This window comes from Lolium perenne, chromosome 4, assembly GCF_019359855.2.
Source record: "Lolium perenne isolate Kyuss_39 chromosome 4, Kyuss_2.0, whole genome shotgun sequence".
In the NCBI taxonomy this organism is placed as follows: Eukaryota; Viridiplantae; Streptophyta; class Magnoliopsida; order Poales; family Poaceae; genus Lolium; species Lolium perenne.
Genome location: NC_067247.2, coordinates 185,464,740 through 185,487,449, shown reverse-complemented (window position 1 = coordinate 185,487,449; position 22,710 = coordinate 185,464,740). Strand labels below are relative to the sequence as shown.

Sequence of the window (22,710 nt, the reverse complement as noted above, 5' to 3'; positions counted from 1 at the left end):
GTTTCTAAAAACACGAACCATGCCTCACCCATGTTCTATACATCAAGTGACACTGATCTGCACAATATTCGGAGGCTTCAAATTTCAGAAAATTGTCCAAAAAATACTTCCAGAGCGTTCTAAAATTGCACATTACTCGGAGAAAATTATTTTAGGACGGATGTACTAGTAATATATGGATGGTACTTTTATAGATTTTTTTCTATAAAGGGAATATATTAAAATCAGAAGATACCAATTACACCCAGCCTCTCCAACAATGCAACATCCTAATGGCAGTACGGATGCACACAACCAAAAAATAGAAAGAGGCCAGAGCCTTACCATGGCTGCAACCTGTCGGCCTGAAGTGGTGGTTATTCGGAGCAGGCTGGACGTTGGAGATGTTGTGAGGTGCAAGCAATGGTGGACGACGGTGATGGATCCACTCGGGTGCCGGCGGCGGAAATATACGGGACGGAGGGGATACCCGCAGACGTCATGGAGGATTACGACAAAGTTGTACGGGGCACAGGTGGCAATGGATCTACCTTTGCGTCGCCGTGCTAGCTAGCTAGTTGTGGGCAGCACTGCAGGTCGCACAACCCCGGCCCTGGCTCGCCTGAATTTGGTAATTCAAAAATTTGGGGGGAAGCCCTCCCGCCGAATACAGTTTGCAGGGCGCGAACACTGTTTTATTTTTAGACAAGACCAAAGCATGCCGAGTCATTATGAGAAGAACCTGAATCTAGCTGAATAGATCTGGGACGGGATATAACTTTCCACGAATAGGCCTTGGGCCCATTATTCGGCTTCGAATATATTCTGGGCTCTTCTGTGTATTGTTTCAACAAGAATAAATTGGAATTGGGCCAAGTAATTTCCTCTGCGTGTCTTGTTTCGACCTGAATAAATTGGCCTTGGGCCTTTAGTCAGCCAATCTGGCCAAAGGACACCACAACGTGTAGCTGACAGGTGGGACACCTAGTGAATCCATTTGGTCCCACGGCTACATGTGGGCCCGACGGTAATGGGACCAGGGACCTACCAAGCTCTAACATACAGGCCCCACAAGTTTTGACATAATGAGTCCACACTCTGATAGGTTGGGCCCACCAAGCTCGGGCATGCTGAGACCCACTAGGCTCTGACATGCGGACCCCATAGATCTCTAGCATACCGAACCCACTAAAACTGTCATACGTGGGTCCCACCAGGCACTGACATGCGGCCCCACAGATCTCTGGCATGTCGGACCCACCAAAACTCTCAGAGAAGGGTCCCAGCAGGCTCTGACCTGCGGGGCCATGCGTCCAGAATTGACGGCAGGCAGACACTTGTGCTGGCACGTGCACAAATTTTTTTGGCATGGCAAGTGACATGTGGAACCCATGTTGGTGGTACTGATAGTTCTGGTCCACTTCGCATGCTGGGAGGCTGTCGGAACGAGCGGTCCCACATAGGTGGGTCGTGTCGGTACCTGACATGCGGGCCCAAGTGCTGCAGGCCAGGTACATGTATGCACATAGTGGTTGTCTCCCCTTAAAAATATGGGTCCCAGTGTTGCAGGCCTTGGACTGTTGTGCGGGCAGACAGAAAAGTACGTGAACAGAAGCGTGCAGAGTGTGGGTCAGGTGTGTCCACCGGACCGAAGCCCAGTTGTTGTGACGCCCCCTGCTGACTCCGCAGTTCGGGCCGCCCACCACCCGTGACGCTCATTTCTGCACAATCGTTGACGTTTAGACCTCGCCCGTCACTAATTTTTCGGGCCGAGCGGCCCTAAACGGCATATGTGACGCGAAAATGCCGTATCGTCATAGAAAAAGACAATCGCTGACGGATTTCTCAATCATCAGTATCAAACCATCATTGAAGACCCATATGTTACTAGTGTACTCCCGTCCTAATCCTCCTACTGGATTTACTGTCATGTTTGCTGCTTTCTTGTTCCGAGGATTATCCTTGCCAGCACATGAATTCCTCCGGTGCCTTTTGCTTTCGTACGGGATCCAACTTTGGCAGTTGACCCCGAATTCCATTCTCCATCTTGCAATCTTCATTGCTACTTGTGAGGCATTCCTCGGTATTGATCCCCATTGGGGCATATGGAAGAAGATCTTCTTCGTCAAGCGCTATAGCGACAGCAACGGACCTTATATTACTAGTGGGGTTGGCTTTGTTGTCCGAAAACAAGTCAACTACTTTAACTTCCCGATGAGATAATCTGTCCAAGGCTGGAGGTCGAAGTGGTTCTATCTTAGGAATCAATCGACATCAGGACGCAACACTAGCCTGCCGAAATTTGTTTATGTGCTTGAAGCTACGCCAATGAAATCTTGGAGGAACATACTGACTGCCGAAGAAAAAGTAACAACCGACGAATTATATGAAAGAGTCTTGGAAGTGAAAGACGCGGATGGTCAAACAATGATCGGCACTGAGGTTGTTATTGTATTTTTGAGGCGCCGCATTCAGCCAGTTATGTCTAGAGCTCATCAGATGTAGCTATATTCGATTCCCAAGGATGAGGCTCGAGTCAATGCCGCAGAACTGTCAGTTACGGAGTTGCTAGACGAAGCCAGGCGCTTGACTTATTTTAGCCAAGAGGATTATATCCCCTTGCTAGCCCTCCAAGATCCATATGAACTTACTCATCAACCAGGTGAGGTAATATTCGACTTTCCTTTGCTTGTGTCGATACTTGCATCTAGCATCTTTGTTTTATCTTACTAGGCTATCGCTTGCTTCGATAGGTCCCCGCAATTGCTAAATATTACCCTGTTGTATCCGAAATTGAGGTTTAACCCAAAGATGGCGATTCCACTGGCAATGTAGGATCCCATGTTGAAGTAGTCGAAGACAGTGAGGCCTCCAAAGAGGAGGACAACAGCCCTTTCAACCCCTAAGCTCCTTCTGTCGAATATCATAACACCCTCGACGATGAATTAACCGATATAGCAGAGTTGGGTCAACATGGCAATGATGCTGATCGCGTTCTTTTTGTTGGTGCAGCTTCGGAGACGTCTGTTGCCCAGCCGCTGAAGAGGCCACCAGGTGGCTTTGCCGAAGAGGATGAGCTGCTCTTCGACTCGTATGTGTTTTTCTCTTACTTTCAAGGTTGATCTATGTCCTTTTATCCGTATTGCTGATATAACCACACACACACTTTTATGCAGTGACGAAGGATATGTAGAACCTTCTCCGAAGAAGGCAAAAACCATCTCCAGCAAGAAAGCTCCAGCCACGGTCGAAGCGCTAGCTGCTCCTTATTTCCTGAAGAAAAAAAGAAATACCTTCGACAACTGCATCTTCCCCTTCAACTCCTGAAGGGCACGTAAGTACCGTAACATTTTCCATACTTGATGATGATTCTTCCTCTTCCAGCCCCCGAGTTTATATTCGGCTGCTTAAGGTCGAATGTAAGCTCAAGGACAGTTCAATATATCCATAATGACTTTGTCTTGTGTCACATCATAGTCAATCCAAGCCGCTGTATCAATAATAAAGTACTTTTCCTCCCGGTTCACTCTCCTTGAAGCTGAGAACTTTTGACTTCAGCAAGTCGTCCAATCGAAGTCTGCCCAACTTGACGAGGCAGTCAAAATGGCAGCTAGTGCTCGGCAAGAGGTTGATACGCTGAAGAAAGAACTAGGCCAGCTGAAGAAGAAACTAGAGGAGGAGGAGAAGGAAAAGGTGGAGGCCCAGATTTAGGCGAAGGAGAAGGAAGACAATGGCCGCAACTCTATCAATCCCTACTGGGTAATTTATTGCAATAACTTCAATTTCTCTTTCTCGTTTAGCTTTATTGATTTCATGTTCATGTCTCTAGGCAAGCCCTCAGCTGACTCTACAGCCGATGCTATTTCCTTTGCGGTCGACTCCAGCGAGCTTGTCCGAGTTCTTCTTCAGAAGAATAAGGCAGCATTGTCAAAGCTCTTTGCTATGATCTTCCCGACGGCAGATCAGGATAAAACTTTGGAGCAGCTGGTGGATGCTTTTTCTGTCGACATCGAGGGCACCATCGAGGTATTCAAACGTACCTCGCGTACCTACGGTGCACTTCTTGCATTCTAACTTCAGATGTGGTATGGTTTCAAAGCCGATATGGAATCACTAACAAAAGAGCTTCAGAAAGATCAAGATGGCCTGGCTATTGACCTTAGCCCTTTTAGTGTGCCAGCGCGCAAGTGTGTGCGGCAACTTCTTGATTTAGTATAAGCTAATAAGCCAGCTGCTGGTGGAGCCACCCCAAGCATGTCGACTCAAACCCAGGCTCCGTAAAGGAACTTTTGTCAAGTTGTAACTGATACTTGTCTTAAACAATGGCTTTTCAAAAGCATCGTTTTGTAATGAATTTGATCTGGCAATGTTGCTAGTTCTTTCCTTTGTAACTGTGTTGTCTAGCTTTGATTGTGCTCTAGCGATGGGAGTAATTCGGGTTCTTGATACTGCATATATTTTTGATCTGAATATGCGCATTCGATGTTGTATTGTAGGTGACACCAGTGGCTCCTTTTGTCGAAAGTGCTTCGTCTGCTGGCCCTGAATCCAGCCTTGTGCAACAAATGAGGACCCGGATATCTCGGATGGAAAAAAGACTTGCTAGATATCCACGTCATGGCGGCTGTGATAAAGAAGAAGGGTGAACTGGCCATGGAAGCAGAGCAGTATGCATTAAGCGAACTGCAGAAGGCCACCTAGAGTTTAAACTGTGAGTATTCGATAATCCCTCGTCTTCTTCACTTTTGAGAGTGCATCTTCTTAACTACTGAACTTTTCCTCCTCATTTGTATTAGTTATTGCTCTAAACTTGTCTGAGGAGAACAAGCGAGTTCATGAAGGAGTCAAAGTCTTGACTAATATGTCGCAAGCACATGGCGTCTTCTGGACCAATAAGCCAAAAGTTGTGATCGTTGCAAAATTCCAGGATCGGGTGCAACAGGTGCACCGATTTTTTGATAAATGTTATGCAGGTTTGAGGATGATATGGAAGGCCATGTTTCCTCTTAACCCGGCTCCTCAAACATTGCTGGCCTTGATGTCAAAGTTTAGAACGCCGCAAGGGTCCACACTTCGGTGTGTAGTCAACTTTTGCTGGAGCAGAAACAACTTTTGCCTTTATGTTGGCTCAGCATCCTTTACTAGATTTGGAGGCGATTGCTAAAGCCGATGCCGACGTGAACCAATATTTCCCTATCGTCAGACACCCTGCCTCCATTATAGTTGATAGATTGGAGGTGAGTTTCGAAGCAAACTATGGAGCTGAAGCGCCCAATGAGTAGTTTGATACTTTGCTTGACTGTGTAAGCGATACAATTATTATAAATTACTTTGTCAATTATACTTCTCTTTATCCCGATGTAACTTGTTTGCCCAATCTATGACTTCTCTTCATATTTATGTTGATGCTCATGGATATGAGCAAATCTTTGAAGTCGACGACTTTTTCATTGTGATAAAGCATTGCTTCTTTGTATGAGTGTCTTCAGGTGCCGATGGCAACTTTTTGAGTATTGTTAGTTGTTGTGCTAGCTCTTCAGCATCGGTATTATGATGCTTGTAATTTGTGAAGTCGGCAGCAAATTGAGTGATCAGCTCATGTTGGAGGCCCAAGGGACCCGTAGTAATCGCAACTTTGTTAGAACCGTAAGTGTATTTTTGTAATTTATCGGTAGCAGCCCCCGAGTCGATCAAGGAAACCATGTGCACTGTCGGCTTCGTAGCTCGGGTACTTTAAGCTTGATGTACCGGCATGGGCCTTTTGGCTTGTATTGTTTTCATCAATTGCAGCACTCGCATGTTCCATGAGGCTTTTGTGGAAATCGTTTGTGTTTTGTCGTATTTAAGAAGATCCTTTGATTGTCATCCATTGCAGCACTCAAATGTTCCATGAGGCTTAGATGAAATCATTATACACAGCTCCCCAGTTTCTATCGGGTTCGCTTACTATATTATGAATTTTCTATGGTCACGGTGCGTGACGTTATGTGAGGATCTTGAGAATTTGTCTGGGATCCCAAATCAATAAAATACTTCATATGGAATAGCACTTGCATAGACGAAACTTGAACCTTATTAATAAGTTTGCAATGAAAAGTAAGCTAAATTGCTATGGCTTAAAGAGCATTATTGGAAATAAAACCGTTGTGAAAGGTAAAGATATATGCCTCCGCTCGTCTTCTTAAGTAAGAGGAGGGTCTTCTTGGATTTGACCGACGTCTGCTGACGTGCCGATAGCTTCCAGTGCGGTGCCGATAGCTTCTATTGAGGCATTGGTAACTGCTACCGAAGTATTAGTGGCTTATGTCGAGGCACTAACAACTTCCACCGAAGTTTTGATGACTGGTTCTGATGTAGCAGGGTCATCGGGCTGTGATATGAATGGTTGACCTTAACCTTATCAAGCAGGAAGAAGGGTATTTGTAGCTAGGGGTGAAACTAGCCGTTTTGCAAAGTCCTAACCAGCAGTAAGTTGGCAGCGCCGGGCCACAGGCCGGTCAAACTGGTGGCCAGGCTGGCAGACCGGGTCGTGCATCGGATGAACCGGCGTGCCGGGCGAAGTGGCTTGAAGTAACCCGTTTGCTGTCGATTTCGCTGAGGGATTTCAAAATAACATTTTTCTCCTCCGAGCCATTTCCTCTCATTTTGTGTGATGGTATATGTTTGGTAGTATGTGTTTAGGATAAGAAGAACAAACCCATCAAGCTCATCGAGACCATCCCTCTTAATAATGGGTGTTTCGTATGACTGAAAAATAAATAAAGAGAAAAACAAGCGTAACACCAACACTTCTCTTGAACTACGATGAACTACGATTGGGGGGTCTCAAACCATCTTCCGTCGTCACATGTGAACTAAAGCCTATGAAATCACTTAGAGTTAAATATTAGTTCACACACTAGCTAGGATGTCATCATTAGCCAAAACAATGGATAAATATATATATTTTAGCATAGTCCAATATAATATTATACTGACTATACTTTATTTCTTAGTAGGTGCAGGAAGATCTAACTAAGAACCAAGAAGGAAAAGGTAGAAACCTAAGCGACACTTACTAGAGAAAAAGAAAACTCTACTAATAGAAAAGGAAATGAAAAAATACTCCTCCCATCCCAAAATGTAAAGCATACTTTTTTTAGTATGGTTATTTATACATAACTTTTATCACTATTATATAGTACTCCCTCCGATATAGTGGTACCTCGGCGGTAAATAGGTGCAAAAATTGCACCCCCTCCTCCGTGGATCGCTTTTTCAGTATTGAAAAAAAAAGGATAGAAACTTAAAAATTTAAATCCTTTGGGATATACATATGTTATGTAATCTAGCTGTAAGGGGAAATAAGAAACATGAATTTTGATATATTTTACAAAATGGCACGATGTTTCAGTAAAATAGCTATGGATTTTTTCATACGACCTCCAATAAAAAAAAATGTATCGACATAAAATGTTACATCCACGATTTACCAATTTTTTTAGATTCCTTAAAGTCAAAAGGGGAAGTAGAGTTTTCTCACTATTCAGATTTCAATGCAAAAAAAATCGTGGATTTTCCCTAACCGGGAAACCACCCCGTGTCTTTTCTCCCTCTATACTTTCTCACTTTCTCCTCCTCCTCTCCACCTTCTTCACCTTCTTTCCCTCCTCCTCTTCCAGTTCTCCACCTTCTCCCCTCCTTCTCTTTCCCTTCTCCCTTCTCCCTCCTCTTCCACTTGACCATCTTCTTCCCCTTCCTCCTTCGGTCCTTCCTCTCCCTCCCTCCGGGGCCACAACCTCCTCATGCTACTCCCTCCGGCCACCACCTTCTCGAGCTATTCCCTCCAACCACCAACTCCGGTGACCACCTCCTCAACCTCCCTCCGGTGAGTTGCTCCCTCCAGCGATGGATACCTCCTGTGAGCTACTCCACGGCCACGGCGACGACGACAACCATGGTGGAGCATCTCGCACGGCCACGGCGACAGCCAAATCTCCATCTAGATCTAAATCTAGATCTAGATCGAGGGTTTTTTAATTTGGAAAAATATTATCATCAGCGACCTGGCTGGTGCGCCGGTGGTAACGCGTTACCGCCTGCGTGTTACCGCCAGCATGTGCTGGTGCGCCGGCGATAGCTTTTTTTGCTCCGACGGTGATAAACATTTTCCTAGTAGTGAAAATAAGCCCAAAAGGTTTGGCCAAGCCATCTGAGGACCATAGTCTAAATATCTGATATGTAGCATTGATCAATAAAAAATTAGGAGCAAACTAATTTTCACTGAGGATCTAATGGTACCAATCTAAGATATTTCTTTATTAAATATTATCCCAAATGTGGTAAATTCGACTCCATGCTTTGCAAAGCATATGTTGTTCAGCAACAGGTGTTACATTAGTAAATATGTTGTTAACTTGCGATTTGTCAAGGAGATAGGAAATAACGCGCCAATAACATCATCCAGCAACCATATCTTTCTGATTAGTGAACAAAAACTGCACATATAGAAAATAAAACATAAGCAGACCTGCATAATATAGAGAGCATTTTTTTGGGAAGAGTTTCCCGCTACAATCAGCTAGACAATCAAACATGGCAATAGTTTACTTCAAGTATTTTCTATTCTGTCCCGAATTGTATCCGAGGAACCATTTGTGTTGATGTGAATTAATCAATAAAGCGTTGTTCTCTCAAAAAAATAACATGGCAAACATATTAGCGCAGCACCCTGGTTATTGCGGGGCCCAGAAACTCTAGGCAGCTGGTTGCATCGCCTTTGCTCTCTGCGGGATGGGAAGTGTATTTCGGTAATCCTAAAAAAGTCGACCATTTCAAATGTACGACTCGCGCTTCTGTCTGACCAAGTGTCGTCTTTTCTTTTCACGCGTGTTTTTGTCTCGCCAAGTGTTGTCTTCTCCTTGAGTGCAAATCATGTTAGTTGACTGCATGTTATACAAGTATCATAGACAAAAAAGTAGGATGAGATTGGCTGATTGAGAAATGGACATGGAAGAAACGGTGGCTAGAAACCAGACTACACCCTCATGGATCTGTCACTTGTCTGTAATAATGTTTATTACCATAAATCACTTGTCTATCGAAGCTGGTATGTCTCATCCGGTGCTCTCAAATGATACATAAGAAGGGTTGCAACATGATTTTGGTCTTCTCTAATATCTCAGTGAACAAGACTTCGATGTATTTTTCTAGCAGAAAAGTATTCATCCCTACGGAGTCTGATCAAACGGAAGCTCTGGCTTATATAGAGATGGACGCATGATCACATTTTTATAGCCAGCTAGTCATCTGCATGCATTTTGTGTGTGCAGTTTGAAGGTTATAGTCCACCAAGGAAAGATGGGAACATACAGCTGCCGTTGCAGCAAAGTGAAACGGGGGATTACTGTGGATGTGATCATGCATTTTGCATGTATTGACTAAGAGGGTGATCACTTCCATTAGTAGCACTCCCAAGGCCGCTTGCCGCGTGTTGTTCCAGGGACAATGTCTGGACTAGCTTCCTCCTGTTTTGAATACCAAGGATCTGTTCCCTCCCTTTATCCAGGATATTTGCCATTTCTGTCATATCCATAGCTCAAATTGCTGGCGCTTACTTCATTCTTTCCTGCTTAGCATCATCCAAACGATTTAGCTCCCAGAAGACAAAGGATAACATACTCCTCTACATCATCCGCACAAAAGAGAAGCTTCCACATCACCCGCTGCTATGAAGATCCTAAGCCTCCTGTAGATACGGAGATTTAATGCAGGGAGGCCATGTTGACTTAGTTGTAACACTTGTTTGAAATATTAGGTTCCACGAACCACTTGTGTATCCACGATTTCCATATGCATTCCATGCCATGTAAGCCATGTAAAGGAAAACACGCCCCTTGCATATATTACTACACAAGATGATATACATGGGGAAGGAACAGAAACGACCATAAGGAGTGCCTACCACAAGGTTTACACTAGTGTTGGGCATCTAAGTACAATCATCTACAACGCCTACACACAAAAATAAACAGCATCTTAAGGCTGTCCTTCAGTGCAAGTAACAGAGCTGGCCACAGCATCCCTCGTCTGTTAAATTGTTTGAGCCCGAATATCCATCACTGAGTCACAGACGGAACCAAATTAATGCATCCCCTCATCATCCACTGCTTCCTGAAATAACATGCTACGTTCAGGAAAGGGAAAGACAGAGACATATCCTAATTCCAGGGCACGATAATTAACTGGTAAAAGCAAGATCTTGATCCTTACCTGAAGCCATAGGGGCCTTTTTCTGGCTTCCTTGTTGAGAAACCTTCAGCGATCTTAGCTTAGACGCAGAAGGCCTAAACGTGTTGATCAAGGGCTGGTCAAAAGCATCGTCATCGTCGTCATCATCATCTCCACCATGCCCCCGTTGGTCAGAGCCACTTGCAGACTCTTCATCACTAGAGTTGTTTCCATCGAAAAGGTTCCTCGCAGGAGGTTCATCTCTAACCTTCCTTGGGCGGCCCCTGCGCTTTACAGGCTTTTCCTCCTTTTCCTCTGGATCAGAAACAGTACTCAGCAACAATTTCTAGAAGAAAGTTTTGTGCGGTGCTGGAACAGAAGAACGCACAGCTCAAAGAGAGAGCCCAACATACCGTGCAAAACCTCATTCTTTGCATGTTTCTCACGTAGGTGTTCTACAAATGTGAAGTATGGGCGCCAAGCACTTGGATCTTCGTTCATATTGATTTCTTGTGCCCTCTTCTGTACATCGGACAGGCTACATGCAAGGAAGATAGCTCTGGATTAAGCACAATCAAGGGAGGCACCAAGAATGATAAGAGTTGATATCATACATGTCTGGTATATCTGACGAGGCAAGTTTAGAAACAAATGGCATCAGTGCAGCCTCAAGGAAAGACAATTGCTTTGGAGGATCCGCGAAGGCATATGGAATACCACATTGGATAATCTTCAAGATCTCAGATTTGTTTTTATTCCGAGCAGCGCCAACATAATTTCCAGCAAGCCGATTAGCAAGATCTTGACATTCTGAATAACACTTGCCTATCAGGTTTTGGTTCTCTCCATCGTGTACATGGGCCATATACCGCTCATACGCCTAATCAGATGAAAAAGAAAATTATGATTTACCATACTTCATAAACTTAAGCTAATTGTAAGATAAATTAACAGAATCAAATGCAAAAGTTAATAAAATCAAGGGCACATATAAAAAGTATTTTTCTCAAATTCCTGTCAGCACATATATCCAAGACAGTGCACATATTCTGTACAAGCTTCTTCAAAACAGTAACAGAAACAATAACAATAGCAAAAGCAAACCACTCTGGACCAATTGCTGAGTGCTGTATATATGGACAGAGAGTAATGTTGACAGGAAAAAAATTAAAATAGCAAACCACTTGACCAACAGGAGGCTGATAGCTCCTGGCTTTAATTTTTATCACTAATGGCATCATCAATATTGCAGGATGGGTCTAATTTCCTTGTAGAACTTCAAGTTATGATATCTTTTGAGATTTGTTATAACCTAATAATAGTAGTATAGTACAAGAAAACAATATAGATTCATAAGACACCATATTAATATGGCCCACTTGTTCTGTCGTGAATAAATATTATGTGCATTCATTAATAAAAGCAGAGCATCTACCCGTCTCAATGCCTCAAAGAACAGAGCAGCTATATCGACGTTTTCATTTTTCTTTAGCACAGTAATGAGATGCTTGATGATCTCTGTTGTACTTGCTCCATGAGATACATAGTGTGAAACAATCTCGGGGCCAAGATAATCCTGCAAACATAAAATTATCACTTTATCAGAACTTATTAATCTGTCAACAGGAAGCTATCAATGCGATCCAACTTTAATGTAATAGAAAGTAGTACAGCAATCTATCTGGAAGAATGTTGTTCAAGAACATGTCACCGGCAGAAAATGCAGCACAGACCTTTGAAACTGTATCAGCAAGCAATAGCTTTGCAGCCGCAATCATGACGGCATCCCTATTCGTGTCTTCAATATATTCTTCATTTGCATCTTCATCTTCTGTTTCATCTGGGGATAAATATGTTCAATTTCAGTCATTAGCAAGAAGCTACAAAAAAAATTAAAAGACAACATAACAAGAAAGGTTCATTTAGGACTGGTATTTTAAATCTAGACTAGAGAAGAAAGTGGGTGCAACAAGAATACCTGATATATTCAGCTGTTGTTCACATAGTTTCCAGAACTTCTGAACAACGTCCAATTGTGGGAGATAGCCCAAACTTTCTAGCCTTGTTGCAGAATACTTTGACTTCTTAAACAAGCACCACATTTCTGCAGTAATGATGCAGACCTGAAAAAAAAGGTGTTGAACATGTCAAAGGGTCAATACACTTAGATGAAGGCATAACAATGCCATGAAAATAATATATTTCTCTGTTTGTTGATGTTCAATTCAGAAGACTTACTCTGCAGGAAAGTACAGTAGTGCTCCTTCCCTCTTTCTGACAAGTAGGCAGAACCACCAGGAAATAATATAGTTGTTCAAAGAGAGAGCTTTGCTTGGATAAAAGTCCATCAATAGATGTTTCAGATGGATTTTCAACACCAATTGCATGCAGACTCCATGCTACTTCAAGGTACATATTGATGAGGAGAAAGCTCTTTACCTAATATAAAGCATGAAAGTATTAGCTCAATATATTACTTAAAGCTGACTCTACAAGTAAGATTAAAATGCTGATAACTCAGAAATGTAATGGTTCATACCTCATTATCCATCTCTCTTAGATGACTGAGGATTCGGTACATATCTTCAAATAAACCATCATTTTTAACAGGTTTGGACAGCTGGAGTTCATGAAGTCGCTTCAAATTAACCAAGAGGGAGTATTCATCATCACCTGCCTGCAAGGTCAATTGTATCGAATTATCTTCATGGCTTAGGTACAGAGTACAGAAACAGACAACATGAACAAGACATACCTCTACTTCCTTGATTGCAGTTTTGACTTTCAAAACCAACTCATCTTCAAGATTCTTAAGTTTATTTTCAGCATAATCTAGAAGATCAGCCTGACACTTGTTGCAACAGAATGCTATTGCCTTTATGCAAGACCTTAAGGTATCCTTGTCACCATGTTTGAAGAAAGCATCAACAATACAATCTATGGCAGCCTTGAAATTCTAAACCAAAAGTACACAAGATTGTTAATAAAAAGGAATAAAATAAATGAGAAGACCAAGTGATAGCTTTTGCAACCTACCTGCTCTTGCCTTTTTAGTGAGTACATCTCAAGTTTCAGAAGCATCATCATATCAATTAGAGGGGATATCTTAGCTCTGTCAGGTATGTATTTTCTTAAAAGCTGAGGGTACCTCTTCATCAAGGCATTGGTTATTTCGCTCTTGCTATTTTCTAATATCTCCTGTAAAACTCTTATTTATTTAGTAATGAAACAAGATACAATTGAACAAAGTAGTATCAGTTTTACAAGAAAAATAAATAGTAGCGATAAGCAGAAGATATAACCTAGAGTTGAACAGGAAGGATTTGAAATAACAGCACAAAATATAAAGCTGAAGTAGACAAAGGAACAACCAAAAAAGGGTTGAAGGGGGTGAATTTAAGGTGAATGTGTAGGATCAAGATGCTTCCCATGAGTAAATCATTAGACTTTCCAGACAGAAAAGGTAAGCTCTTAATCAACACATCAGGTAATGTGTTTAACAAAGGGTGAGATCATATTCAACAAGTATTGTTTTCATTATATAAAATGTTCAGTATCCTGGCCAGTTGACCTATTTATTCACTGAGCTAATGTCCAAAAGTTGATTTAATAATGCAACTTACATAAGTCGGGATTGTTTCCGGTACAAATTTACAAGGATAAAACTGATCTGAATATTAAGTGTAACTGTTGAAGGAACTCAGCATTCTGCATCAGGAACTACATTTGAAATTGGATGTATCCACTGGAGACAAACCTAATTTATGTACTTAAGAGGCACAACCAAACTGGAACTGTGGAAAATAAGTAGTCTAAAGTACGCTGATTAGACAATGCTACAAATTTTAATGGTCAAAAGAAATATCCATGAGGCGATCAATCATTGAAACTTTGAACCAGTAATATATGATGCCAGATACCTTTTGGGATTTAGTATATGACAGCTTCTTGTTGTCTGTCGCAGGAACTATTTTTTCGCCAACAGCCTTCCTAGCAGAGGCTCGCAGCATCCGAACAAGATTGGTTCCATCCATGTCAGTTAGCTCATACAATGGAGTTTCGTCAAGAAGCATGGAGATTATACACTTCCAGTCCTAAGAACACAAATATTGAAATTGTGACTGTAATATCAACATTAATTTACCTATAGTAACTCTTTATCAAAATAGTTACAAAAATTGAGGAATAAGTATACTTTCATGGCCTTCATGTCATCCCAAATATCATCAATGACATAAGAACTCAGTACTGGATCATCCGAAAACTCCCTCAAGATTTGCAGCATTCGACCAATGTGAACCTCGGAGGATTCATTGTCCACATCTGGAATTCACTAGAATAATCAATATGACTGAACTAACAAAAGTAGTTCGGTAACAAGACATGGTAGCATAAAAATGCAATCCTTCAAGAGGCAAGTACCTCTAGCTCCTGAAGAGGTCTTGATGTTTTGTGCTATTAGGTGATCATAAACTAACTCCCCTATTGCACGCCTGATCATAGGAGGCTCATCAATAAGCAAATCGTATAGCGGACCCAAATCATCATCGCTCAAAAGTTGATGCCTGCAAAACAAACAAAATATAATGTAATATGATACATTAAGAGAAAATGAATATGAAAAGCTCGTGTGCTTCTTGTGCTCACTTGACAAGACAATTGCTGGACTTTTTTAGCAAACAGAAAGGGTGACTGAATGATTTTTAGCAAGGTCTAGCTTGACCAAGCCAGTTAGATCTGATCCATACAGGCAAGGCAAATATTTACAGAGAATCATTCCTCTCTGTAAACGTTTGCCTTGCCTGTATGGACCAGATCGTTTCTTGATGTCTCATTTCAACAGCTAGACCCACATCTGAGGAGATGATAGTTCATAATTTTTGCTATGTATCATGCAACAGCATTACATCAAGTTTTACAGCTAGTTCTTAAGTATTTTCCAGTGTGATCTTCCTACTTGAAAGTTAGTTTTATTAGCACATACAGTAACCTTGTTAATAAGCCTTCAACATCAAAGGCTAGACATACCAAATGCTTAGACTGTCTTAAGAAAACTATGGCAGAATAAGTAAGCTTGCTCAGTAGCCATCTAGACTGGACAGGCAAAAGATCTGGCTGTCAAACCCCAGTAAAAAGACAATGAGACAGTAAGCTCACCGGAGCAGTTGCTTGATTAGTCCTATAGCTGAAACAGCTACTGAAATATCAATATCATCAGCGAGCTGGATCATTCTGCTGTAAAACCTCTCAGTGAAGAGACCAAGAGAAGGTATGTTGGCATCTACGTCATACAGGCTTTGCAAGGCGAGAATAGAAGTTCTTCTAACTCCAGCATTCTATAAAAAGAAGTGAACTAATAAAGACTGCAAGCCTCGTGATCACAGACGTACTGATAGGCACAATAAATAAAAGAATGAAACCGATTGTTTACCTTGTCGTTCAGTGTCCACCCAAGATACTTTAAATATATATCTTGTAAGAAAAGTGATGGATACGAGACAACCCAAATACCAAGAGATTTTATGCATGACATCCGGATATCAGGGTCAACATCACGATAACGGTGCATGAATAACCTACACGTGGCAAAAAATAATATATTTAACAACCAGGTAGACACAAATAAATGCACATTAGACAACACATGCGAAGTCTCTGGCACTCAGGGTACAAATGCACGAGTTGACTCAAACGTCAGAAAATAAATTAAACCGTAATGAAGTATGCATTAAAAGACTAGTGCTGCTGGTTTCTAACAGAAAATCTCACCCGCTGAATATTTTACGCATCAATTCCTCCAAGTATGTAATATTTTCATGAGTAACAGATAGTCTTTTGTTAAGAGATTCAACAGCTGGTCCATCACTCTGCTTCTTCTTCTCTGCATTCAACTGCCTTTGAGTGGTCTCACGCTGTGCACTGAGAGTTTTAGCAACAGATATGAAGGACGTCACAAGCTGGAGCCCAATCAATGAAGCTACTTGACGATAAACCCTTGGAGGAGTACTGAAGCAGAAGGAATCAGCCAATTAAATACATGCATACAATATCGGGAAGAAAACAAGGATGCTACTGCTGAGACTTAATTACCATGACAAAGCAATCACGTAATCCTTGATCTTTTGTAATAAGATATCATCAAACAATGGACCATTCTGACACTCAAGGACCAAAGTATCCCAAAAAGAAACCAGATTTTCTTTGAAGTTCTTAAGGTCCTTCCTTTTTGAGTTATAATTATCTTCCACCAGACCCTATATTCAAGTTAAGGTTGCAAAATTCAAACAAAAGGGAGAGCATACACACAAGTACAACAGTATATCAATTTTGTAGAACTATAGGATAGATAAATAGATCATGCTCATTGATTAGTCTAAATGGCTCGAAATATTGATTCTCCATTCACGGTTTGAACAGATCATATTAGGATACATTTTTTGATAGATCAACAAGTTTGAATACAATGTCATCCACATCCGCCATATCAAGGTCTTTTGCAGCAATATCATGCCTGGCGCCACAAGCCTGTTATCATAAGATTTACAGGTTTATAAGATAAGATTGCAGCAATAAAATAAAATAAGCAAAAAAAAACGAGCATATTAAGTTAGTATTACCTCAAATAGCATTGTTAATATCTGAAATATCACAGACTTTGGGTCTGATTCATAATCCTCCACTAATCTTTTGACAGCATGACTGATCAGCCTGCCATTATGTTTGACGATATCTGCAAGTCGCAAGTTTGTAAGGATACCTCCAGACCTCTCAAAAGATGGAATATTATTCGTTTAAATAAAGTATAGTTTTAATTCTAGAGATATTTCAGCATATTTTTCTGATGAAGCATTATTCCCACAAGATTCTGACATCATGTGCTGGGAACTGTTTTGTTTTGGAACTTGAGTAGTTTCCGTAGGTTTGCATTGAATTATATGGTTTTGTGCTTGGCAATGGAACCATGGAGGGTTCCTCCCTGAGAATCTAAAGAAATGCTGGCATCATGTTGATTTAAGCGGTGGAACTAAGGTGAGGGACATGCATAATGAGGACTTTGCAGTTCTAACTAATATTGCTAATAAAACAAGATTAATTCGATTAGCATGATTCATTTCATATTAAAATGGGTGGTAGAACTAATGGGTAGTCAAGTAGCCCCAGCTGATGCCGCCAATGTCAATTATAAATCATAACTCCCATGCAGTTCATGGAATTTACTGGCTAAAGAGCATCTCCCTCGCAACAGCAGCTACGTGTTCTGCAACTCACAAGGTGAGGAAGCAGAAAATTCGCCAATTCACCAAGCAGGCCACTGAGATTATTAACCTATCCTAGTTACAGTAGAAGCAGCACTGGGTATCGTAAATCCCAACTAAACTCACATCGGCTGTACAGGTTCAATTCCTTGTACACCGCAGCTGAACGGCCAAACCCTAGCGGCAGGTTCCCAGACACGGCACGCACCAAAAAACCCCGCTCCAGCGAAACCAAGGCGACAGAAGCAGAGAGCAGCAGACCCTTACCGATGAGGGTCAAGTCCTCGGCCGCAGCAGCCGCGGCGGCGGAGGCCTCGCGCTTGCGCTTGGCCCGCTGGGGCGCGAGCCGCTCCGCCTCCGCGTAGCCTTCCTCCTCGTCGTCCTCCAACTCCTCGCCGGTGACGAAGTCGCTCTCCCGGGGACGCGGCGGGCGGCCACGCTTCTGCAAGGAGAAATCACCCCACACGCGCACACAAACACAAAATCAGAATCAGAAAAACTCGGCAAGATTGGCGGGATCCAGCTGCTGAGCGAGCGGGCGGGCGGGCGGAGGGAGTGGGGTTACCGGGCGGCGCATGGAGGCTAGCGTCTCCGCCATTTGGGATCTGGTGGCGCAGGTGAGAGCAAACCCTAGAGATTTGGGGGTGTTTGGGAGGGAAATTATTTACAACATATAATCCTGTTGAGTACCCAGCCTGCTGAAGCCTCCTCCGACTGGTGCATTTGTACCCGTTAGATCTCCACGTTACATGATCTAGGTCGTTCGTTCAGTCTGGTCGGTGAGAGTTTTGACACTTTGGTCTTTGTCTTTTTTCCGGCTGACATTGGGTCTTAGTTACTACTACTAGGCCACAATTCACAGCAACGGGTAATCTTCTTAGTGTAAAAAGAAAAGGAAGTTGTCACCGCTTTCACAGCCGCACCCCCCAACCCCGTGTGCCGCAACCCACGCCAACTCTCTTTCTCCTCTCTGCTCTCTCCCGACCCCTAGGGTTCGCTCACAGGTATAACCACCACGCCCGCCGCGGTCAATCGCGGACCGCCTGCCCCACCCTAGAGCGGCGCTGGACAGGATCCTCCGCCATGGCCGCTCGCTCCCGGCTCGGCTGCCGCACCTTGCAGCGCCGTTGAACAGGACCCTCCGTCGCCGGCCGTTCCCGGAACGGCTGCCACACCCTGCAGAGGCGCTGAACAGAGCCGCCGCGGCGAGGAGGAGGTCGACCTATCGTTCTCTAACGTCTCTCGACTCCCCTGAATGAGCCCCCCATGATCCGCCGCTTATCGCCCGAGACACCGTCCGTCTTCCGGCTCGAGTCGATGTCCCGGCCTACTCCACCCGCTCTCCCTCTCTCTCGTTCGCTATCTCGCGTCGGACATGTCGCTGCGGCAAATTCCCCAAGCCACTGGTGGTGGCGGCGGCCAACTCCTTTGGCCCAAAGACTAATCACTAAGCAAACTGTGGTATCCCCCAACCTCGGCTCGACGTCGTCACGTGAGGAACCCTCCCAATTATACTCACATTGATTCAGCGGGTGATTGGACAATTTCGAGTTCGATTACAAGGTTGGTTGTTCTACTGATCAATATTGTTTCCCTTTAATCGGGTTTGATTTAACTCTTATTGATAAGTATAGATTTCGTCGCTCTGGTTGTTGCTGATATATTCGCTGCTAAGCAATTCCATACAAACATCGATGTGCTCTGAAACCATGTCCTCTAGGGTTTAATCAAGAAAGGAGGGCGTTGTTGGTGGGAGAGATGCTAGGGCGTGGCTTGCTTTGGACCTTCATTTGCAGAATCGCAGCTCATATGAACCGACGTATGTGGAGCTTCACCTACCCAACTCCCACACAAGATCTGTTGGTTGATATTCCAGAAGGACTTTCCAACAGTTTGGTTTCTGCACCCTGGGGATTGGTTGTGCACTACGATTTTGACAAGTTATAAGAGAAAGATAACACAAAGGGGAGAAGGAGCACAAGCGTGCTATCGATGGTCACCACCTTCCAGGTCCATGCGACGAGTCGTGGGGGAGGAGAGTCGGGTGCCGCTCGTCGTCCGCGGCTGGTAGCTACGACGCCGCTGCAGTTTGTCAAGATCGAAACACACGGCGCTGGTCACTGGTGCCGGTGAAGTTGCTCCTGGTAGGTGCTTTTACATGTGTATTACGAGTCACGCATGACACCGCCGGCGCCAAGCGCTGCTTGAGAGACAAAGAAGGGCAAGGTCGTTCTTGGGAGGGTAAGCAAGTAATTTGCATATTAATCCCAAGGTGTGCATGACTTGAGTACTGAAATTCTTAGCTACTTTCAGTTAGAAAAACTGCCAACATAACATTTACATATCTGCAGATAGTTTTATAATATTAGGCTGCCCATGTAGGATACTTACATCCATTTGCTCAAGTCCACTCTCTTGGATCATATATGTCATTCAATCACAATGACCCTAATAGAGATGAATTAGTTTGATTGTTTCTTGAGTCACCTGTTTAATGTACAATTGCCATTTGTATATGCAAAATTATTTACAAGTTACCAAGTGATGATCTGTGGGATATTTAATCTATTCATGTTGTAGGAATTTTTGTGCGCTTTGTTGAATCTGGTGCAATTGGTAATGCAGATATGTACAACTTACTATATTCACCCTATCGAAATGGAGTTTTGGCCATGATTATAGTTCATGGCTAGCTATCCTTTGCTTTTATATGTAATATGACATCAATGCAACAATTCAGGCACAGCGATGTCGCAAACTCTGTCTGATAGAGGCAGATACTAGGTCGACTGCAGCATCTCTAGCCGGACAGGGTCGCGACATGGCATTGACCACGGCTACAAGCCTACAAGGTCGGGTTTCCGCCAAAGAAGCGCCTACTCGGGTAGTGCTCCAACAGGATGAAGGAGATGTTCTTCGCCAATGACCCTCTACAGAACCGCACAGACCAGCCGTGGTACAAGAAGTTGTTGCTCAGCCTCTGAGCTCCGACACATCTTCCTGGTGCTGAAATGGGGGCAGACACTACACCTTCGGCATGTTGAAGCGGGACTTCTGTGCCGATCTCACCATTGCTAGCCTCTGCATACCTCGGGTATTTAGCGAGCTGTGTGTGCATGTACACACATGAACCGATCATGCGCGAATCCTTGGTTCGTTTGTCAACCTCTCTGATATGTGTCAAGGTAGCACATAATTCCAGGACATCGGTTATGCTAAAATTGGTTCTTTATGTTCATGTGGTTATGTTATAATTCAGGTAACCATGTTATAGTGAAATTATGAATAAAAAATCCCTACTATTATAATGGTTCAGATTCCTACAAGGCTTCACGAAGAGCAATTATGTCAGGTGAAGTTGCTGTACCCAGTTGAGTTGCAGAACAAGTATAGCCTATAACTCTATGGATGGCTTTGTCGCGCCATCACAATGATGATGCCGAGGTAAAACTTGAGGTGAGTGAGTTTTAAGGAATGTCGAGTGTGAACTAAAATCAGTGACATGACAAGCATCCTGACAAACTCAAGCGGGAGCAGGAAGTTCAGTGGACATGCTGATTGGTCCTGAGCAGAAAGAGTAGAGTGTTTTTTGCGTCAGCGATTTGAATGATGAACTCATGATAGTGCATGTAGCAGCAGTATATGGAAGAGTGCTACGAAACATCATGAGGCAAAAGAATCAAGGCGGGAGACAATTCAGGTGATCCTAATGAAAGAAGTTCCCTAGGACTATTGGCCATATCAGGTTACTGAAGTAAAGAGTCGCATGTGACCACATCAGTAGTGTTTACTATCATGGCTTACGGGCCAAAATTTCTATTTTTCTCTGTAGAATATGGACAAGGCATCTTATGTTGGCTGCAATAAGCTTTTGGTTTTCAGACTGAAAGCGAGATACTGCAGTGCTTGGACCCTTTTTTCTTCTAACTTTGCATCCTCACTCTAAGCAAGAAACAACTTGAGATGGCTAAGTTATCACGCAAACGCAATAATGCTTAGTGATGAAGTTTTTCCATGAAGGAGACCCATGAAAAAGTAACACCTGCAGTACTTACATAGTTACATGAAGAAACTTTACATATAACATGTTGCGTTCATTGGACAATTTAATGATAAAGAATTAGCTTTGGTTTGGGAGTTCGGGATTTTCAACTGCTGTCTCCCTACTCTTTCTTTAAATTTCAAGCATTTCTATTTGAGATGACAATGTACCGCTAAAATCTAAAAAGTAAGCCAGGACCTATCTTACTATCTATAATTGAGAAAATTATTGTATTTCTTGCTTTGATTACATTGCTTACAAACAATAAGATTATTAGGAATAAGTAATGTCTCTAACGCTAGAGAACTACTACTTGAATTTGGTTATGCAGCACGATACGATTGGTGTTTGGGCAGTTCACGTTTCTATTTGTCTCAAGTCTCAACTTGTCTGGACCGTGGATGACAAGATGTAGCTTTGTTTGTAAGGGAGTATTTTAGTAACGGACGGTTATAGATGTGGCACCTTGCAAAGGAGGGATGAAGAATTTGCAGTAACAGAATATGGCTCTTTTTCTCCGCAAAATGTAAAACATATGTGTTATAGCCGGCAAAACGGCGGCTACTCACGCTATACCAAGATGCCATGCAGGCGGCGAGGCGAAGCTCGCCTTTCCACCTAGTGGAAAAGGGAAGACGAGGGCCTCGGAAGGGAAGGTACAAGGCGGAAACAGGAAACTGATGGAAGTATGGAACCCGACTCTTTTTCTTTTTCTTTTCCTTTTCCGCAAACACCGATTTCGGAGATTTTGAATACCCGGTACGGTTGGTTTTACAGAGCCATCACCAGTTTAAGATAAACTTATTTAATTTACATATCCATAAAATTTGTACTCGAAAAAAGCTTTAGTAATGTATTTTATGATATATAATTCATGTTTTATTGAGTCAATGTATTTTCTTGAACTATGTTGGATGATCCCATGGAGTAACCAATGTTTGACCATTTTGTTGGTTATATCGGCAAAAGTGGCAATGCTTAGGGCATCTCCACCGGCCGCACTCTATATTGTCAGCGGGCAGCGGCAATGCTGTCGGCTAGGCGGATGCAGCTTGATCTTCGGTTTTCACCGTATCATGTGTGTCATCGCCAACACGTCACCCTAAGGTGAACCTTCTCCTTTACGCGTGCCTACAGTTGTCTCCCATGACTGGTATGCTACTTCATCCTCCGTCATATGACCATGATAGGAATACATCGCCACGTACAGAGGAAGTGGAGGAT

The 22,710-nt window shown here is 43.0% G+C and overlaps 1 protein-coding gene across 1 annotated transcript; it reads right to left on the bottom strand.

Annotated features, from left to right (window-relative positions):
- Positions 1-9,836: 9,836 nt before the first annotated feature.
- LOC127295426 (sister-chromatid cohesion protein 3) lies at positions 9,837-22,128 on the bottom strand. Its single transcript, XM_071818963.1, has 23 exons — positions 22,110-22,128; positions 18,010-18,105; positions 17,712-17,886; positions 16,806-16,918; positions 16,621-16,713; positions 16,279-16,442; positions 15,958-16,194; positions 15,620-15,764; positions 15,346-15,524; positions 14,611-14,753; positions 14,384-14,511; positions 14,109-14,282; positions 13,225-13,386; positions 12,944-13,144; positions 12,728-12,865; positions 12,427-12,627; positions 12,167-12,311; positions 11,922-12,028; positions 11,624-11,764; positions 10,803-11,068; positions 10,602-10,726; positions 10,231-10,503; positions 9,837-10,131 (listed from the first exon to the last, which is right to left on the bottom strand). Exons 2-23 carry the CDS (start codon positions 18,040-18,042, stop codon positions 10,118-10,120), a joined length of 3,357 nt encoding a protein of 1,118 aa, XP_071675064.1. The 5' UTR covers positions 18,043-18,105; positions 22,110-22,128; the 3' UTR covers positions 9,837-10,117.
- Between the last annotated feature and the right edge of the window lie 582 nt (positions 22,129-22,710).

Bases quoted from the DNA above. Each gene is read 5' to 3' on its own strand.
- LOC127295426 (XM_071818963.1), bottom strand. From the start codon at position 18,042: ATGGCGGAGACGCTAGCCTCCATGCGCCGCCCG. The intron at 14,754-15,345 runs GTGAGCTTACTG...TTTGTTTTGCAG, and splicing joins CTAATCAAGCAACTGCTCCG to GCATCAACTTTTGAGCGATG. The intron at 12,866-12,943 runs GTATGTCTTGTT...TTGACCTTGCAG, and splicing joins CTGCAATCAAGGAAGTAGAG to GCAGGTGATGATGAATACTC.